Raw genomic sequence first — 19,751 nt, 5'->3', positions numbered from 1 at the left:
TATTATATTTCCTGATTCCAAGTATAATAATTATATTGTTTTGGTCTACGAATACAAAATTAAGTACACATTTCTCTATTTTTTTCTTGCTAGTTCTTCTTAAAATAAGATAAAATAACCATATAGTTCTTAATGACATATATATATATATATGTATACGCAAAATCATATATTGTATAGCATCAAGGTAGCTTTGATGTGCATTCAATATGAGGGATACGATGAGCGACATACTGGACAAATAAGCTCATTCAATATGTCGTAGAGAATAGAGAGATGCATCCACGCGTTATGACAATATCTTCAAGCCAATTCTATTCCAGCTTCAACAAGGCTCCAAGACTATATATGTTACAAACTACAAAGCTTACCCAACTATCCCCTCTCTGAGTAGAGGACGAAACTATATGTATCATTCACTAAAAAAAAATAGTTTTCATCATTATTAATGGTTTTTTTTTCTTTGTTTTCATTGCAAATTTGAGAACCTTTACCATATGTGGTGGATATTAGATACTTACTCTGCAAGTAGTTACCTTCTTTATTTTCATAAAACTGCAAAACAAAAATTAAAGGAAAAAAAATGCTAATTAATCTTTACGAATGACTGGACTATACGCGTATCTTGAAAAGAAAAGAAGAAAAAACGAAATATCCGTTTCCAATTTTTTTTTTGTTTGTTTTTTTTAAAGTAAAGTGAAATAAATCATAGATGCGATTCAAATATTCAACATTTTGAGTTGATATAATAATAAATGAGAATCATGCTTACTATGTGCATATAATAGAGAGACTTTATATTAAAAACCCTTTTTGCCTTAAAAAAACACTTGCCAATTCCATTCATCTTCCTCTCTTCACCATTTATTTTCTTTAGAATCCCGAAGCAACCAAAGTTTTTCAATTCTTTTCATCACCACGGCACCATGTCCGATACAACCGTAGTTGATACATACATACTCCATTAAAGAGAGGAAAGAAGCTTCCGTCTTTTCATTTTTCTTGTTTTTTTTTCTCTCTTCTTGAATCTTGATCATGGCGGTTCAAGCTCATCACCATCTTTCTACTCTCTTCTTCCTCAACAGGTCCTCTCTCTCTCTCTCTCTCTCTCACTGTATCCATGTATGTATGTATTCATGTGTGTGATTGATGTTTTGTTATCTCAGAAACGGACAAGAAGGTAATGATTGTTCGAATCAGCCGGAGCAAAAATCTCAGTTTCATTCAATCAACACCGGTTTGTTTTACTAAAATCTCCGAACCGAACAATGACCTTTTCTTTTAATCTCAGTTTGTTTATTCTTACCGTATGTATGATGAATCTGTTATCTTTGTTCGGGCGGGCTTTAAAACAGGGGTTGATTCAAGAAAGCGAGCGAGAGAAGTTTCGTCGTCGGTGATTGATTTAGAAGATATCACAACGGCGGCTCCGATGAACCCTCTGCCGCAAACTCCGCCACAAGTTATCGGACGTCGACAGAATCCTAATGTAGTAGTATCAACCGGTCTACGTTTGTCTCGTGAACAGAATCAAGAACAACGGTTTTCTACTTTTCCGATATTTACCGGAGATCTCGCCGGAGAAATCAAAAGCCAAACGGATGAATTAAATAGATTTCTTCAAATCCAGGTGACTTACTATATTTTTCTCCATAATTATCCTTCCACACAAAAAAAAAGTTTTAAAATTATTATCTCCACAATCTACAAATTCCTATTATAAAAAAAAATCATGTAAAGTTAATTAAATTGTTTAGTGGCATTTTTAGGATTTTTGTTTGATAATTTTGTTGTAAATCAAAACATGAAAATGTGTTAATTTTATAATAAAAATAACTTTATTTTTTTTTAACATTTTTTGGATTATTGTTTGATCATTTTTGTAAACCAATAAAATGTGTTAATTTAAAAATAAGTTTTAAAAATCATTTTTATTTTGTCTAAATTTAATTTAATTTTTCTTTTTTATTAAAAAAAAGGGAGAGCAGCTGAGGCGCATGTTAACGGAAAACAACGATAGGCACTATCGTGAGCTACTGAGAACGACGGAAGAATCAGTTAGGCGGAGATTAAGAGAGAAAGAAGCGGAGGTCGATAAAGCCACGCGTCGTCACGCCGAGCTAGAAGCACGTGCGTCTCAGATCGAAACAGAGTCACGTGCCTGGCAGGTGAGAGCAGCGGCTAGAGAAGCCGAAGCGACGTCGTTACAGGCTCAATTGCAGCAAGCCGTGTTTGCAGCAGCTCACCGCGGCGGAGTTATCACGACGGCTGAACAAAATTCGGGAAGCGTAGACGGTGCGGATGAAGCCGAAGACGTCGAATCGGCTTACGTGGATCCCGATCGGTGCGAAATGATCGGACCGGGGTGTAGGATTTGCCGGCGGCGATCGGCGACTGTGTTGGCTTTGCCGTGTCGTCATTTGGTTCTGTGTAAAGGATGCGACGGCTCCGTACGAGTTTGTCCGCTTTGCCTTAGCACAAAGAACTCAAGCGTGGAGGTTTTTTATTCTTGATGGGCCATTGTTTAATGGGCATATTAGGTCCACTAAATTGGCATTTTTATTTTAAAAATAATATCTATATAAATTAAATTTATCATTTACATAAAGTATACTGTTGAGTCTCATTCTTGAACAGCTTGAGAGGTTTGATACTTTGATGTACATATAGCCACATGCAGTGGTCTTTTTTTACTTTTTCTTAAAAATTATTATTATTATTATTTATTTTGTAGAAAATCGTAATAAAGTTAACCTTGACCGTTTGGTTCACTTATTTTATTTGTGAATGAACCATATATTTAGTAATGTTTTTGTGTTGCTATAGTTTTGGAGTATAATTAGGAATATGTTCTAGGGGTTTTAGAGTTTTTAATTATTTTGTATAATGTTCAGAAAATATTTTTGAAGTTTTCATTAGTTCTTGTTTTTGGTCGATCTGAACAGTGATTGATGTGTGTTTTTTGAAAGTTCAACTAAACGAATAATTTACTGTTTATTGAAATTTTTGAATAATTTTTTAATAGTCAATGGATCATTAGTCTCACCATAAACCTTTGCTATGTCAAATTTAATTCTATATGAATTTTCTACACATAGAAAAAAGGAGAATCTATAGATTTATATAATTAAACCCTATGGAGAAACGATAAATAACTCTTTTGAAAAACAATATTTTCTGAATTCCTTTCTGCAAAGCCACTGAGTATATGCTCTTTTAGTCCTTTTTCATGAGATGTAAATTCAATTTGGAAGAAAAGGAATATAAAATTTTGTGTGAGAAACTCGTGACTTCCACTCCACATAGTGTCATAGCCAAGTTAGCCATATACGACCTTACAAGTCTATACGCTCATTTCATGCCTTTTTTTCAAACTAATAATAGTCCAATCCATGCCAATTCACTTTTCATTTGAAAGTGTAATACAAGTTGCTCGTAAAATATTCTAGATAATTTGTTTTTTTTTCTTTTTCTCATCTGATATTATTAATAAACTGAAGTGAAATTTTGTGAAATATAAACATATGCTGGCGGAAGAAAGAGATATTTTCAAAGTCTAAAGCTGGCGGAAGAAAAAAATATCTCTAGAGTCTAATGTCCCAACAAAGAGAATCAAACATAAACACAAAAAGGCTAAAAGATACAATGATAGAAGAGGAATTTCCTAACAATTACAAGACAAAGACCGAATGAAACTGAAAAAATAGAAACATATCGAACCAACCAAGGAAACCAGGACTCCAAAGATCCTTTGATAGAATGTATCGAAGATGCTTTCGGCCAACCATCGACACTCAAATCCTCTACTTGCGAAGCCAAACTGCCTAATTGGATCCGTAACAGAACTCCTAAAAGTGTGTCTCATAACCCGGCAAGAAGAACTACTTCAAGTTCCACACACTTTCTTCTGGATACGGGGATGTCGAACTCAAGGCGACAGATAACCACCTAGATAGAAGTCACACTAAAGGACTAGATCTCGATCAGATCTAAATTGCAGAGTTGAAGAGCGAAAAATCCAAACTGGGTAACACCAATTTTGAAAGATCAAGAAGGGTAAAAGATCGAACATGAATGAACCAAAGTGAATCAGAGAATCTCCAAAGAAGTAGCAGGTCTAAATATCTCCACTATCAAACAAACGATCAAAATAACATTGTAAAAGGGAAATCCAACAAACTATCCAAAACAGCCAGGAGATTACGAAATCTACTCTTCTAAAACCGGAGAGACCTTGCCTTATCAAACTCCCCAACCGTGGTAGAAGATGAAATGCTTATCGACAAACATCACTGAAACTGTCACAACCTACACTTGAAATTAAACCGAATTTACCTAGGCAAACTGAGAGACGAAATGAAACTAAAGCTGAAGAGAAACAAAGAAACAAGAGGTCGGAGCCGGTGCTAGAGAAGCCACCGCAGTTCGACCTCAGATCTGAATTTTTTTCTTGGCGGTTGCTGGTAAACAAGAGAGAATATTAGGGTAAACGAGAGTCGGTGATAGAAGAGATACATATTCTAGATAATTTTTCATATCTCTATTTTTTTAAATAATAAAACTAGAAAATATCCTGATACTCTCTCAGACCCAGATATCGATCCACTCCCCATCCCAATGATTTCCAACGTCGGTGATGCAACTGCTCGCCAGCGTCAGGATCTACTAACCCTTTTTAATCTTCTCCATCTTGTCTTAAGCTTTTGTAACATTTTATTTGTTCTGTCTATGGGCAACTACCTTCAATATCCAAATTTCTCTTCTCTCCCATTACCGAGCGATACAAAAACCTTTGCATCACCGGCGTCGGGATCTACCAACCCTTTTTAATCTTCTATCTTGTCTTAAGCTTTTGTAACCTTTTATTTGTTCTATATATGGGCAACTATCCTTAATATCCAAATTTCTTTTCTCCTCTCGTCCCATTACCGAGTGAAACAAAAACCTGCGACGAAGGACTGAATCCACTTCGAGCCCTTCCTCCGTTGACAGTACCAAGTATGAAGAAAGGAGAGGAGTACCTTTGTACAGCCAGCAGCACCTTCACTTTCAAATCTGAGATTTCTCTTAGATCCATCATATCTGGCGACTGTGTGAACCTCTTCGACCACCGCTCTCACCGGTTTCAAGCAGTTCTCAAATCGATGTTGAAGATGGCAGAAGGTCCAACTCTAACCCATCAACCACCCTCTGCCCTGAATTCCTCAGTCACCTTTCCCGGGTGGTACCCTAAGGTGTCAGTGCTCCTTGCTCTGATGCCACAAATTCCAGCGAAGAACCTTCCAAATATGTTCATCTTCTCGTCGCTACCGCCACCCAGACTTCTCAGTCGAAGCATCATCGTCAAAGGGGAGCTAGGGTTTTTGCTAATGGACCTGTTCCATTTCGGCCCATTATGCTCTTTCCTTTCGCCCATATCCAGAAGTCTCACCCTATTTCCTATAAGGTCCAAGTCCATTTTAAATTACAATTTGCTATATCCCTTTGTTCGGTAGACTGCCACAACGATATCTACAGCTGACTCTATTCGATGCTTGCGGCAACACTAGTACAAGGTTTCTTTGATGACCTTTTTCAAAGAGAACTCCAATCCATGCTTCAAATTTTAACCAGGTTTGGTCTGAACTCAACTCTGCCCCATCTTAGCCTTTAACTATGTAGCTTAACGGTACCATCTGTTCAAATACTGTATTTGGATCTTAAGTCACCAGTGTTGCTAGATTGGTACAAGATTTATTTGAAAAACTGTTTACTAGAATCACCTAGGGATGTTACTCTTGAAGACGAGAGCTTGAAGGAACTCGACATTATGACCCTGTCTCTACGGAGCGGTGGTTACCGATGTTACAACAGCTTCCTTTCATCACCTCCCCTACTTACCGAGCTTTCTAATTTGCAAAACATCAAATTTTTGAAGTTACCTACTAAAAGCTTGAAAAATAGTGGCATTATGACCCCGACTCCAAGGAGTGGTGGTTATCGCAACCTCGTCACGCTAATCACACATAACCCTAGCACCACAACCACCGGTCTAGTTACTGATAAACAAAGCACTCTCAGCATTGCTCGAACCCTTGACAAAGCTCTACCTCGAGTAGACATTCTCATCTCGATGAGATCCTCAGCTTTGGCTTTTTTAACGCCCCTTCATCTTCGACTCAAGACAGTGGCCATCTTCTCTTCTATTGATTTGCTCATGGAAGTTGCATCGTTACTCCTTGATCTCGCAGGTTCCAAAGTGCTATTTGGTAACCAATTAGATTGTTATTCCTTAATGTATATTTGGTAACCAATTAAATTGGTAACAAAGGAATATTTTGTAACCAATTAAATTGGTAACAAAGGAGTATTTCCTAATCAATCTCTACTTTGATGGACGGTTGAGATTAAATCTTAAAGAACCCTTAAAGAGAAATTAGGTCCTCTCTCCACCTATAAATTTATGCCTTTAGTCCATCATAAAGGCATCCCAAATAAATCTCAGAAAGACAACACATAAAAAATAAGTTCATAGGCAAAAGGAGAGAAACTTAATCACCTAACTAGAAGATCAAGACATCAGGAAGCTGTTCATCAAGGAATCTCTACTACAATGACTGGAGGAGGTACTCCGCTTGTAATATTCGCGAACCAAATAATGTGATTTGCGGGGGGGGGGGGGGGGGTGTCGATCGACACCAGGGGAGTGTCAATCGACACCAGGGGGAGTGTCGATCGACACCAATAATTCCGGTTAGACCAATTTTTTTTAAATCGTTAAAGTTGGAATTTGCTTGGTTTTGGAAGCCCTAAATTGGAGTATTTAAGTGGGAATCGACTTGAGGGTTTGGAGAAGCCGCTTATTGTTGTTTTGGAGAGAAAACAGAGAAGAGGGAGTGTTCTTGGGGGATTGGAGATTGTTGGCTGGTTTGGAAGATCTGTTGTTGTGGAGTGAAGATCTTGTGATAGGAACAAAGGAGAAGCCTTCTAAGGTGTTGGATTTGTCAGTTTGGGTCAGAAATTTTCTGAAAAAGAGGTGAGTGCATGACCATGGCTGATCTAAGTCTGAGATCTTTTTTGTTTTGCTTGTTTTGTGTTGTTGTGGTGTTTTTCTTGTTTGTGTTGGATGCTATAGGGTTCCTTTAGTTTCTTGTGGCCTATTAGACGAGTTTTAGGATGGATTGGAGGTGGTTAGAATCGGAGATTTGATGATCGGCTTCGAGCAGAACGTGTTTGCGGAATGGGTGTTGGTCGACACCAAGTAGGTATCAGTGTCGGTCGGCACCAACTTGTCTAATGTTTGGTTTCCTGGTTGGTTGTGTTGTGTGTGTTGATTAACATTGGAATCTCAGTTATTTGTGTGTATAGCTTAGTAGATGGGAGAATTGTCTCACTAAGTATTTGTGATAATACTTACGCATCTTAATTGTTGTTTGTAGTGTGCAGATTTGTGACGTGGAATCATGGCGATGAGGAGGAGGATGATCTAGGGTCTCGTTTGTGTGTTGTTGGTTATATTGTTCATGTTGGAACCTTAGATAGGAATTTGTTAGATTATTGGTTATGATTTATGTTTTTGTTGTGCATATTGTTGTTTTGGCACTTATTGGTTTAAGTCATTATTTGGAATTAATTTATATTATTTTACAATTTGTGTTATAATTAAATATTATAAGATATTTAGTTATATTGTTATATAAAAAAAACGAATCAAACTATTTTACCGTTAATCCTCTTTTATAATTCTGTCATATAATTAATCATATTGTTTAAAAGATCTTAGAGTTCATGTAAATTACTAGACTTTAACGAACAAGAGTAGATTTTGTTCACATTTTATATTGGTAAAACAAAGGGGTCACTAAGTCCCACTAAGTCAATACATGAAACTGCTTTTGTCTTAAATCAAGGAAAGTGGAAAACCCACTCTCACATGGACGGGCAGAAATAAAATCGAAAAACAATTATATATTTCCATTTCATGTCTATACCCAAATGCTAATTCCCTAAATTACAGATTATATATTTGGGATTTAAATATGATCCTATATATATATATATATATATTAATAACAAATTTGTAGTTTGTTATGTAAAAGTATCAACTATTAAGGAATATATATATATAAATATATATTTTAATAAGCTTTAGAAAATGGTCAAGTTGTGAGATACATCAAATTTTTCGATTAGATGATTGAGGTCTTGAACGATAAAGCATATTTTGTGTTCTTTTCAAAGAACTTCACTAGTTTCATCTTTGCATCTATTTCTGCAGCTAATTTCTCTATTTTAAGTTTGGCATGATAAAATCCAATTATGGTAAATATGCATAGTTTGCGACAAATGACGCAGGTTGGGATTCTATTAAGGAATATGATTCCTGAGATGGATTAGATAACTGAAATCAACTATGTAACAGTCATATCATTTTTTAACATTTTTACTTTTATAAAAGGCCCTAAACAACCGCTATGGTACATTATGTATACCAAAAACTAGGCACTAGAGATCAATAACAAAATTAAACCTCCAAAGTGAATCATAACGGCCACCATTATATTTCTGTTGGTAATTCATTTACTTCTTAACATCATATTTATTAGATTGTATATATTGGTTAAGCTTATTAGATTAATTTTCGGTTCAATAGGAATTGGTTTAACTCGGTTTAGTATATATAATACACAATTGTATAATTTGTTACGATTGAGAAATACATAAAACATTTCACAGATTCATCTTTGCTCATGAACTCAAATATGGTATCAGAGCTTTTCTTCCGCGTAAATCTGTTATTTCATCTTCTTTTTCAAATTCTTCAAATTCTTATCGTCGAATCGCTTCTATCATCGCCGGACCATCACCGACGACTCTTTTGATTGCGGAAAGGGGGGAAATTGAGAAATCGAAGTGAAACACCTGAAGGAGAAGCATCCACAGCTAGGATTGTTTGCGGTTCCACTGTTGTTGACGATCTTGAAGATGATTTGGTGAAACAACGTCGTGCTCTTCGATCGGAAGGATATGGAGCTCAAGGATCTTTATTGCGACACTCAACAGAATCCGATAATCCGTTTTATCTCCAATCCTCCGATACCCCGGTTTGATGATCGTCGCTCACACTCTTGATGGTACAAATTATAACAACTGGTCAATTGCTATGAAGATTAGTCTAGAAGCTAAGAACAAGCTTAGTTTTATTGATGGATCTATCCCTAGGCCATGTGAAAGTGATTATGAATTCAAGATCTGGAGTAGATGTAATAGCATGGTGAAATCATGGATTTTAAATGTTGTGAGTAAGGAGATCTATGATAGTATCCTTTACTATCAAGATGCAGTTGAAATGTGGAATGATTTGTTCACGAGGTTTAAAGTGAACAACCTTCCGAGGAGATATCAGCTTGAGCAAGCCGTGATGACTCTGAGACAAGGATCACTCGACTTATCCAGTTACTTCACGAAGAAGAAGACTATGTGGGAACAATTATCCAACACAAAGTCTAGAACAGTGAAGAAATGTGATTGTGATCAAGTTAAGGAGCTGCTTGATGAAGCTGATACGAGTAGAGTTATTCAGTTTCTTATGGGGTTGAATGATGATTTTGGGAACATCAGGAGTCAGATACTGAATATGAAGCCAAGTCCAAGTTTGAATGAGATCTACAATATTTTGGATCAAGATGAGAGTTAGAGAGTGGTAGGAGTGTCTTCTCGACCAATCTCTAATCCTACTGCTTTCCAATCTCAAGCTTTGATCCCAAATCAGAATTCAATCCTAATGGCACAAGGAAACTTCCAGAAACCTACGTGTTCTCATTGCTCGCTTGTTGGACATACTGCGGATAAATGCTACAAACTTCATGGATATCCCCCAGGACATCCAAGGGCAAAGAAGAACAACTATGTTGGAAGTACTAACTTGGCAAGTACTGGTCATGTCGAAGATATTAAAGATGCGCCTAAGGAGAGTTTCAGTGAAGATATGTCGAATGAACAACTCCAACAGATGATCTCTTATCTGAGCACCAAGCTTCAATCCTCGAGTGTCACTTCATTCCCTGCTAAAGCCATAGTTTCGACTTCAAATTCCGTACCAACTATCTTTATATGATTTCAGTTTCTATGACAAGTTGACTTCCTCTATACCTCATGAAACTGAGTTGTCTTTTAGAGCTTGGGTCATAGATTCAGGGGCTAGTCACCATGTTACTCATGAAAGAAATCTTTATGTTGATTATAGGTCTTTAGATAGAACCTTTGTTCGTCTTCCCAATGGCCAGACTGTCAAAATAGAAGGAACCGGTTATATACAGCTTACAAATGCATTGTCCTTACATAATGTGTTGCATATTCCTGAATTCAAATTTAACTTTTTGAGTGTTAGTGTCATCACAAAATTTTTGAAGTCTAAAGTCAGTTTTACTTCTGATGATTGTGTGATACATGCTCTTACTCAGGACCTAATGATTGGCAAAGATAGTCAAGTTGCGAATTTATACGTTCTGCATTTGGATAAAACCCTTGTTAATGTTTCTAGTTCTTCTTTTCCTGGTAAGTCTGTTTGTTCTGTCTCTTCAGTTAATACAGATATATGGCATAAAGGTTAGGACACCCATCTAATGCTAAGATAGAATCTATTTCTGATGTATTGTTACTATCCAAGTCGAAAATAAATAAAGATAAAACTCATTGTCATATTTTTCATTTATCGAAACAAAAGCATTTACCTTTTAAACCGTTGAATCATATAAGAGACAAACCCTTTGACTTAACTCATATTGATACTTGGGATCCTTTTTTTGTTCCAACTGTTGATGGTTATAGATATTTCTTGACAATAGTTGATGATTTTAGTCGAGCTACTTGGTTGTACATGCTTAAACAGAAATCTGATGTTATAACGTTTTTCCTGGTTTCTTAAAGCTAGTAGAAACTCAATATAATGCTAAAGTTTGTTCTGTGCGGTCTGATAATGCTCATGAATTGAAATTTACTGATTTATATTTGAAGCATGGCATAAAAGCATATCATTCATGTCCTGAAACCCCTGAACAGAACTCAGTTGTAGAAAGAAAACATCAACATTTGTTAAATGTCGCTAGAGCTTTTATGTTTCAGTCTAGGGTTCCATTAGAATATTGGGGTGATTGTGTTCTTACAAAGGTCTTCCTTATTAATAGGTTAGCTTCTCCGGTTATAGACAATAAGACACCCTTCGAACGATTAACCTCTAAGATCTCTGATTATCATAGTTTAAAAGCTTTTGGTTGTCTTTGTTATTGTTCTACTTCACCTAAGTCTAGGACTAAGGTTGAACCTAGAGCTAAGGCCTACATATTCCTAGGATATCCCTCAGGTTACAAAGGTTACAAGCTATTAGACATAGAGACATACTCAGTTTCAATTTCACGACATGTCATTTTCTATGAGGATATCTTTCCTTTTGCATCATCCACTATCTCGGATGATGCAAAGACTTTCTTTCCTCATATTACTCTTCCTGCCAAAATCACAGATGAACACTTGCCTTTAGTGCAATCATCTTCTGAAGCTCCTCACAATCATGATGAGACATCTTCTCTGGTTTCTGTTCCTTCTGAACTTAAACCAACCAGGCAGAGAAAACTGCATTCCCATTTGCAGGACTTTCATTGTTATAATGATAATACTCTTACTAATACTAAAACTTCTCCATATCCACTTGCAAACTATATCTCTTATTCATACTTATCTCAGCCTTTCTGTGCTTTTATTAATAACATTGCAAAGTCGAAAATTCCTAAGAATTTTTTAGAAGCTAGACTGGACAAGGCCTGGGTTGATGCTGCAGGAAAGGAGATTGGTGCTTTTATAAGGACCAAAACTTTGAGTGTTTGTGATTTACCTTCTGATAAAGTGGATGTAGGTTGCAAATGGGTATTTACGATCAAGTACCATGCTGATGGAAGTATTGAGAGATATAAAGCTTGACTGGTGGTGAAGGGATATACTCAACGAGAGGGAATCGATTTCACTGACACTTTTTCTCCGGTTGCAAAGATGGCAACGGTAAAGATGATCTTTTCTCTCGCACCCAAGATGCAATGGTCTTTACATCAGTTAGACATTTCTAATGCATTCTTGAATGGTGACCTCGATGAGGGAATCTATATGAAGATAACAACAAGTTATGCTGAGTTACAAGGAGAAGTTTTCTCTCCTAATGTTGTTTGCAGGTTACATAAATCAATTTATGGTCTCAAACAGGCGTCGAGACAGTGGTTTTTGAAGTTCAAGACTACTCTTGTGGGATTTGGCTTCGAGACATGTCATGGTGATCATACTCTTTTCGTGAAGGAAGCAAATGGTCATTTCTTGGCAGTTTTGGTATATGTAGATGATACTCTTATTGCCACTACGGATGCTAATATGGCTTATAATCTATGTGATCAACTAAGTTCGGTTTTCCAACTTCGAGATCTTGGTCCTCCTAAATACTTCCTTGGCATTGAAATTGCCAGGAATGATGAAGGAATCTGTCTCAGTCAAAGGAAATATGTTCTTGACTTGTTAGAGACTACCAGATTTACAGATTGCAAACCTTCTGCTGTACCAATGAAGCCAGACCAACAGATGTCTTTGACCAGTTTTTCTCGAAGAAAGAAGAAGAAGATTAAGCAGGAATCTGAGGGTGATGAAGATTATATTGTTGAGCTTGCAAAACCTACTGATTCTACTCTTGAGCTTCTTACGGATACGAAGCAATATTGGAGATTGATTGGGAAACTTCAGTATCTGACTATCACTCGTCCATATATCACTTTTGCTGTTTCTAAACTAGCTCAATACTCTTCTGCTCCACGTAAGTTCCATCTCCAAGCTGCACATAAGGTACTTCGCTACTTAAAGGGTACCATTGGCCAAGGCTTGTTCTATGGAATGAATGATGATTTCTCGCTTCAAGGATTCTCTGATGCAGATTGGGGAGCTTGTCCCGACAATAGGCGCTCAGTTACTGGATATGCGATTTTCATAGGTCAGTCACTGTGTCTTGGAGGTCCAAGAAACAAGATATGGTTTCGATGAGCTCTGCTGAATCCGAATATAGAGCCATGAGTGTGATAACTAAGGAGTTGTTGTGGTTTACCTACATCTTGAAGGCTCTACGGGTACCTTTCTCTCTTTCAGCTTATTTGTATTGTGATAACCAGGCAGCTCTTCACATTGCGAGTAACTCGGTTTATCATGAACGCACGAAACATATAGAGTTTGATTGTCACAAAGTTAGAGAATCGATTGAAGATGGTATCCTCAAGACCATGTTTGTTCGTACTGACAATCAACTTGCTGACATCTTAACCAAAGCTTTACATCCGGCTCCATTTCGAGACAACATTGGCAAGATGGGATTCATTAACATTTACTCATCTCCATTTTGAAGGGGGTATTAGATTGTATATATTGGTTAAGCTTATTAGATTAATTTCCAGTTCAATAGGAATTGGTTTAGCTCGGTTTAGTGTATATAATACACAATTGTATAGTTTGTTACCATTGAGAAATACAGAAAATATTTCACAGATTCATCTTTGCTCATGAACTCAAATAATATTTGATTATTTTTTCTTGACTACTACAATCTCATCTTCTTTCCACAAATGCTAGGATATGCTCGGCACCATGGGACAATGGACACAATCTATGAGCTTGTCTCACCGGATTCAAGGGTGATGACAAAATAATAGTAGTAATGGTAAAACAAATAAGTTAATTAAGGCACGTAAATATGAGACTGCCTTTGTCTTAATCAAGGAAAGTGGAAAACCAACTCATACTTACCCAAATAAAATTAAAAGATACATACTATATTCTATGTCTCTACCCAAAGTATGCTAGTTCTTTCAAATTAGTTATATTGGACCTTCTGCAAATTTTTGTAATAAACATGTATCTATATACTATGCGAAATCTTCTTATTTTTTTATTTTCTTTGACTCTTTGTTTGTTTTTTATTTTTTACGTTACGAAGATTCAGGTTGACACTATAACTTTGAGATCGATTAATAAATAATAATATTTGTAGTCGATCCATAAACATAAATGATAAGTTACTAGACATGAGATAAGAACTAAACAGTATTGAAATAGCCCATCTTTAAATACAGTAGTTGAGCTAAACGCGTTTAGATAAAGCGAAGGATTACAACCCTAATTTTTCAAATTTCTTGAAAGACAATTAATTAACGAACGGGTTCTTGAAATGCTTGCTAGCTACTCTTATTATTAATTCAGACTAGGATTTACTCCCTAATATACCACGAGTCCATTTATTTATTTATTTATTTATTTTATAAATCAATAATCTCGTGTATTTTGAAAAAAATAATTCGAATATTTTATTATAAATTCGAATATGTCGTTAGAATTTCGAATCAATAAATTAGTTCATCTATTTCTAACTATAATAAATATAGAAAATCTGTATTTGATACTAATAAATAGATTTCATTAAAAGCGAATATTTGTTATCGAATAATAGGAAAATTTTCGATTTTGACTGAGATAATAATGAATGAAGATCCGATTCGTGCAATCGGTTTTTTTTTAAATTAAAACCGACCCGACAATTAGGATTACACCAAAAATATACTCCAAAATATTAAAATAGATTTTATTCTTTTTATTCATAATCAATACTATTAATTATTTAAAGAACATATACTAACTATCGAAATAATGCACATTGACATACACTTTTCTTTTTTTGAGCCAAACTTGTTTTCATTTCACTAGAATAGAAACCAAGTATACAAAGATAATAGGAATATGAGTTCCAAACGTTTAAAGTACAACAAGAAAGGGCCAGCATAAAATAGATAAAAGGATAGATGAGTTTAATCGATAATGATTCTTTGAGAGCTTTGAGCCAAAAGCTATAGAACTTCTTGCTACATGTGAGATCAAAGATTATAGTCAATGGAGGACTGAGTTGCCATTCTTGAAGAACGAACTGGCGTTAGTGAAAGAGCCAAAGTCGTGGTTCTCGCCGGCACGAGAACGACCACGCAAGGTAGAGCTTTGACCAGAGTTTGAATTGGGGTGATGTTGGTCGGATGCTTGAGGGTGAATGCTACGGTTGTCATGGAGTGGGGGCTAAGCTTATACAACCCATAGCTTGTGGAAATGATGATGAGGATGTGTGGCTTGAAATCGTCAGAATAGTATGAATGATAGTGGTCAATGGACAATTTCAAGGACATATGTAGGTGAAGCTACTAGAACCATGGTTCGCAAGTGGTAGATGCCATATAGTAACATAACAGGTGGGTCCTCTCTCGCATGAAATCCTCTGCGGCCATGGAGATTAAGGAATTCCACACAAATTTTGTAGTCAGTTTGCAACATTAAGAGAAACCCAGATCTAAGTTCCAAGCATTTAAGCGTATGAAGGTCTTCCTTGAAGTAGCTAAACTGCACATGGATGGTTTCGGTAATCAAGGGGTGCAGATAAACAAGGCTGAAGAAGCTTCGGTAATCACCGCTCTTTGGAGAGATGATCATAATGCCGTTCTTCTTCACTTTTATAAAATCATGAGTACTAATCCTAGATGATTCTAAAGGCAAGGTTCTCAGATAACTTGGATTTGGGCACACATAACCTTTCTTCGGGAAGCTAATAATCTCATGATAATAAATCCTAGGTGAATCTAATGGCAGGGTTCTCATAGAAATCTTATACAAACATAGGAACAGAGGGGCGTCTTGATTCATTTTGCAGTCTTCGGACAAATGCTTCCAAGAAACGACTCCTAAATTGGCCAAGGTTGAGCAAAGAAGAGATTAAAACAGACCTGGGCTTTAGTAGATAGCAGTTTGGATCACCAATTATCGGATTGGGCTTTAAACAGCTTAATGGACCAGAGTTGAATAAGCCCACCAATTGGAAACCTAGGTTCCTTTTGGCTGGTAGGGGACATCTTAGATTGCGGCCACCGTCGTACGGACATGGAGGAAGATTAAACGGTGAGGCAAGCATCTCCGATGGGAGGTAGGGTCAGCTTCTGGTGGTTTAGCGTGACAGACGAGGTATAGGAGGAGAACCAGAGGCGAAACGATACCTCAGATTTAGAGATTGAAGGTTCTACCAATGTTGATTTTGGCCAAGGTGATGCATATGGAGGGTGATGGATGGAGATCACCGGAGACCATCTTCTCCCTTTCTTATTGATTGTTGTAACTTTCACCAAGAGTCTTGGGTTTAGAAGGGTTCAGATGAGTTTTAAAAGGGGAAACAAAATAATTAAAAAAGGGGAAAAAACAGGAAAATTAGACTAAAGAAGAGACAATTGAGTTTATATGGCCTGTTTTGAGTTTGGTATATGATTGAATGATTTCCCTTTTGTTTGCAAGTTATATTGGACATTTGATAAGGCTAATAACAACGATGATTCATATAAATGACATTGTCTTTGGTAGTTTAAATAGTTTAATTAGTTTGGTATCCTTGTCTTTGGTAGTTTCAGTAGTCTGGTGATGTGAGTCAAAGCCATTCCCTTTTAACCTGTTTGAAGTTTGCACAAATCCCTATTTCCTCCTAAAGCTTTCACCTTCGGAGCTATATTAGTGTTGTTTGGTTCTGCTCTTGTTTGTGTTTTAAGGTTCTGTTCTTATTAACTGTTGTTTGGTTCTGCTCTTGTTTGTGTTGTTTGGTTCTACTCTTGTTAGTGTTGTTGGGTTTTGCTCTTGTTAGTGTTGTTTGGTTCTGTTCTTGTTTTGTTTTTCTCATGTGTGGCTCTGCTCTTCAACCCGTGAACCTTGTGATCTCACTCGGGTATACTCAGTCTAGTTTGGTTCCGTTTTTAAGTCTTGATTGGTCCTTATTTGTTTCTTGTTGTAAATCATGTTTGGTTCTGTTATGTAAGTCTAGTTTGGTTCTGTTTTCTAAGTCTTGTTCTTGTTTTAATTCTTGTTCTGGTTTTTCTTGTTCTGGTTTAAATCTTTCCTAAGTCTTGTTCTGATTTTAGTTATTTTCTTTTCATCGACAGAGAGCATAACTCCATTTAAATAAAAACACACTTGTGATATTGTATATCTGAGAACATGTATGTACACTAAATCATTTTTCAACGTTTATATTAGATGACCACAAAGCCAAGGGAAGTGGATTGGCTCCATATCCAGCTTGATTGACCTCTCCTCCTCCTCCTCGGTTAGCTGATTTTGGCTATTCTACTGAAATATTTCTGGGAGTTAAATAATCAAATGACAAAAAATTGCAGAGGACATGGCTATTGATTTTAGAACTTTGAGAGTAGGATATTTTTCAGTATGAGTTTGATGTAATGATTTGTAGATTGCAATCATGTGGTTAGTTTTTAACTTTTGGTTGCTCAAGCCTTTGTTATATCAAAGACACTCATAATTGAAGATGACTAATGGGAGGAGAAAAAATAAAAAGAAGTTAGTGAAGATCTAAAATTAAACTAGTATTATTTTTAATATTATTTAAAATTTAATACATTCATGTGAGTATTACCAATGGGAATGCTCTAACCAACTTGATTCTCTAAGTAAACTTGACTCTCTAAGTAAACTAACCAAGAGTACCAGACACTCTAAAAAAACCAACTCGAACTTCTTCTCAACTCTTATCACACCGATTAAGTTTTTTTTTTCTTTTGTCGACAACACGATTAAAATTCTAAAAGATAGATTTACCCCACGGATCCATTTTGCTAATCGAGCTTTCTCTAATTTTGTTTGAATCAAAATTCACCTATTATGAACATATTTTAACAAACCAGACTATTGATGAAACTATGCATGAAACATAAATGTAAAATAAACAATAATTACTCAAAATTGTAAAAGAAAATCTCATACTTGAGAACCAAAATAAAAACCATTAAAAACAAAATAAATCATATTACGTTCTCAAATTCCGACGACATGATATTACACAAGTATTGATAATGCACTTGAACCAAAAAAAAATTTCTTTTTCTTTTTCTTCGATAGCTGTATGTGAATGGTATTTGTAGGGTCTTCGGGTCCAACTGTAGGGTTTTTTCTAGAGCCACAAATTTTTTATTTTATTTTTATATTAATTAATAAGATTTGGTATATATGTTTGAATTTTTGTTTTTTTTTTGAACGAAGGGTATATATGTTTGAAAAGTATCCAACCATATTCATGATCATATTTATTATTGATAAAATATAATTTATATATATTTCTTAAACTGAAAGATCTCCAAATGCCATAATATACGGAATTGTGTGTGTGATTCAAGATATGGAAATATAATTATTATGTTGTTTTGTAATTATTAATTCGAAATTACTCATTAATGCGGTAATTTTAAAACAGGAAAATGTGGTGCACAAAAAATAAAAGATAAATAAATAAAAGAGGTAAAAGAAATTAATTCGATATTTTATAATGAATTCGAATAAATAAATTAATTTCTATTTTCTGAAGTGTTTTCGATTTTTAATAGATAGAGAAAATCTGTATTTGATACTAATAAATAGATTTCTTTAAAAGTTCATGTTTGTTATCGAAAATAGGAATAGTTTCCGATTAGATGAATAATCAATTAATCATTAGAGTATGGAGTTAATGTCGATTTTTTTGGTTTATAGATTTTATAGTTAGAAGGAAATATTACCATATGTAAGAGTATTTTTAAATAAATTAACCCGCAGTTTACCGTAAAATAATTTGTTCTCTACATTATCATAAATTATTCAATTTAATATATCTAATATTGATAATGTTAGCAAAATATAGAAATGATAAATTATCCTTGTAATACCAAATTAATGATAATTAAATTTATATTATATTGATCTAAATCCTTCGCACAATATAATTCCATCATGTGATATTTTAACATTTAATTGTAAATATTCATTATATATTAAAATAATTCAAATGTAAAATAATCTATATTCGAATATACTTGTTTGGTTACAAAAATGCTAAAACAATTTTTAAAATATATATCGTTTATAAAAATTCAAATCACATCATATGCTGAAAACAATCTAAAATTTTATAAACTTTATATATTAAATAGTAATTCAAATAATTAAATATAAGATTAAATAAAAATAAAAGGAGAAATATATTTTAATCTAACATATTGCTTTAAATTAGGTAGATAGATTTTAGGAAATTTGAAATTAATATTATCCAATAAGGAAATGATTGTGTTTGGTTGTAAGGATTGTAAAGAATTTAATTCAGACTTGTTTGGATACAAAGATAAAATAAATAAAAAAGATGGCACAAAAATGTATTTTATAAATGTTAAAGATAGATCTTTTTTGAAATTTGGTTTCAATTTTTATCGATTTGTCATATCATGATATGTTTGATCATACTTTATTTATTATGTTCTTTAATTTTATATCACTAATGACAACATAGAACATAATTGACAATAAACAAAAGATTGTTATGAATATATCTAATATTATATGGATGTCCATTATCGGCTCATTAGTGAACTTGTAAATCTTAATATGTATCCCTATATAAATGTTATATCATATGGTACAGATAAAATAATAGAAGAGAATAATTACTTAAATCTCGTGTTATAATACGTTATGAGCACAAAACTCTAGCCGACTGAGCAAGTACGATGTCCTAGCCGTCTGAGCAAGTACGATGCCCTAGCCGTCTGAGCAAGTACGATGCCCTAGCCGTCTGAGACTAAACTAAACAAATCTCACGCAACCCTACTGTTTTCCGACAACCTCTCATACCTCCGGTCAAG

General features: G+C 35.0%; 1 protein-coding gene and 1 pseudogene across 2 annotated transcripts; one reads left to right on the top strand and one right to left on the bottom strand.

Annotated features, from left to right (window-relative positions):
• Window positions 1-382: 382 nt before the first annotated feature.
• LOC104724669 (BOI-related E3 ubiquitin-protein ligase 1) lies at window positions 383-2,773 on the top strand. Of its 2 annotated transcripts, none has more exons than XM_010443210.3 (4): window positions 383-1,085; window positions 1,167-1,237; window positions 1,356-1,630; window positions 1,980-2,773. In XM_010443210.3, the coding sequence occupies exons 1-4, from the start codon at window positions 1,036-1,038 to the stop codon at window positions 2,511-2,513; spliced, it is 930 nt and encodes a 309-aa protein (XP_010441512.2). In that variant the 5' UTR covers window positions 383-1,035; the 3' UTR covers window positions 2,514-2,773. The 2 variants fall into 2 exon arrangements, with proteins under 2 accessions (XP_010441512.2, XP_087332022.1); XM_087475896.1 differs by having other exon boundaries at window positions 749-1,085; window positions 1,167-1,180.
• Window positions 2,774-14,689: 11,916 nt separating this feature from the next.
• LOC147934705 (uncharacterized) lies at window positions 14,690-16,232 on the bottom strand (annotated as a pseudogene).
• Between the last annotated feature and the right edge of the window lie 3,519 nt (window positions 16,233-19,751).

Source organism: Camelina sativa, chromosome 11 (assembly GCF_030686135.1).
Source record: "Camelina sativa cultivar CO46 ecotype springtype chromosome 11, ASM3068613v1".
NCBI classification, from domain to species: domain Eukaryota; kingdom Viridiplantae; phylum Streptophyta; class Magnoliopsida; order Brassicales; family Brassicaceae; genus Camelina; species Camelina sativa.
This window is presented reverse-complemented; position numbering and strand designations above follow the sequence as displayed.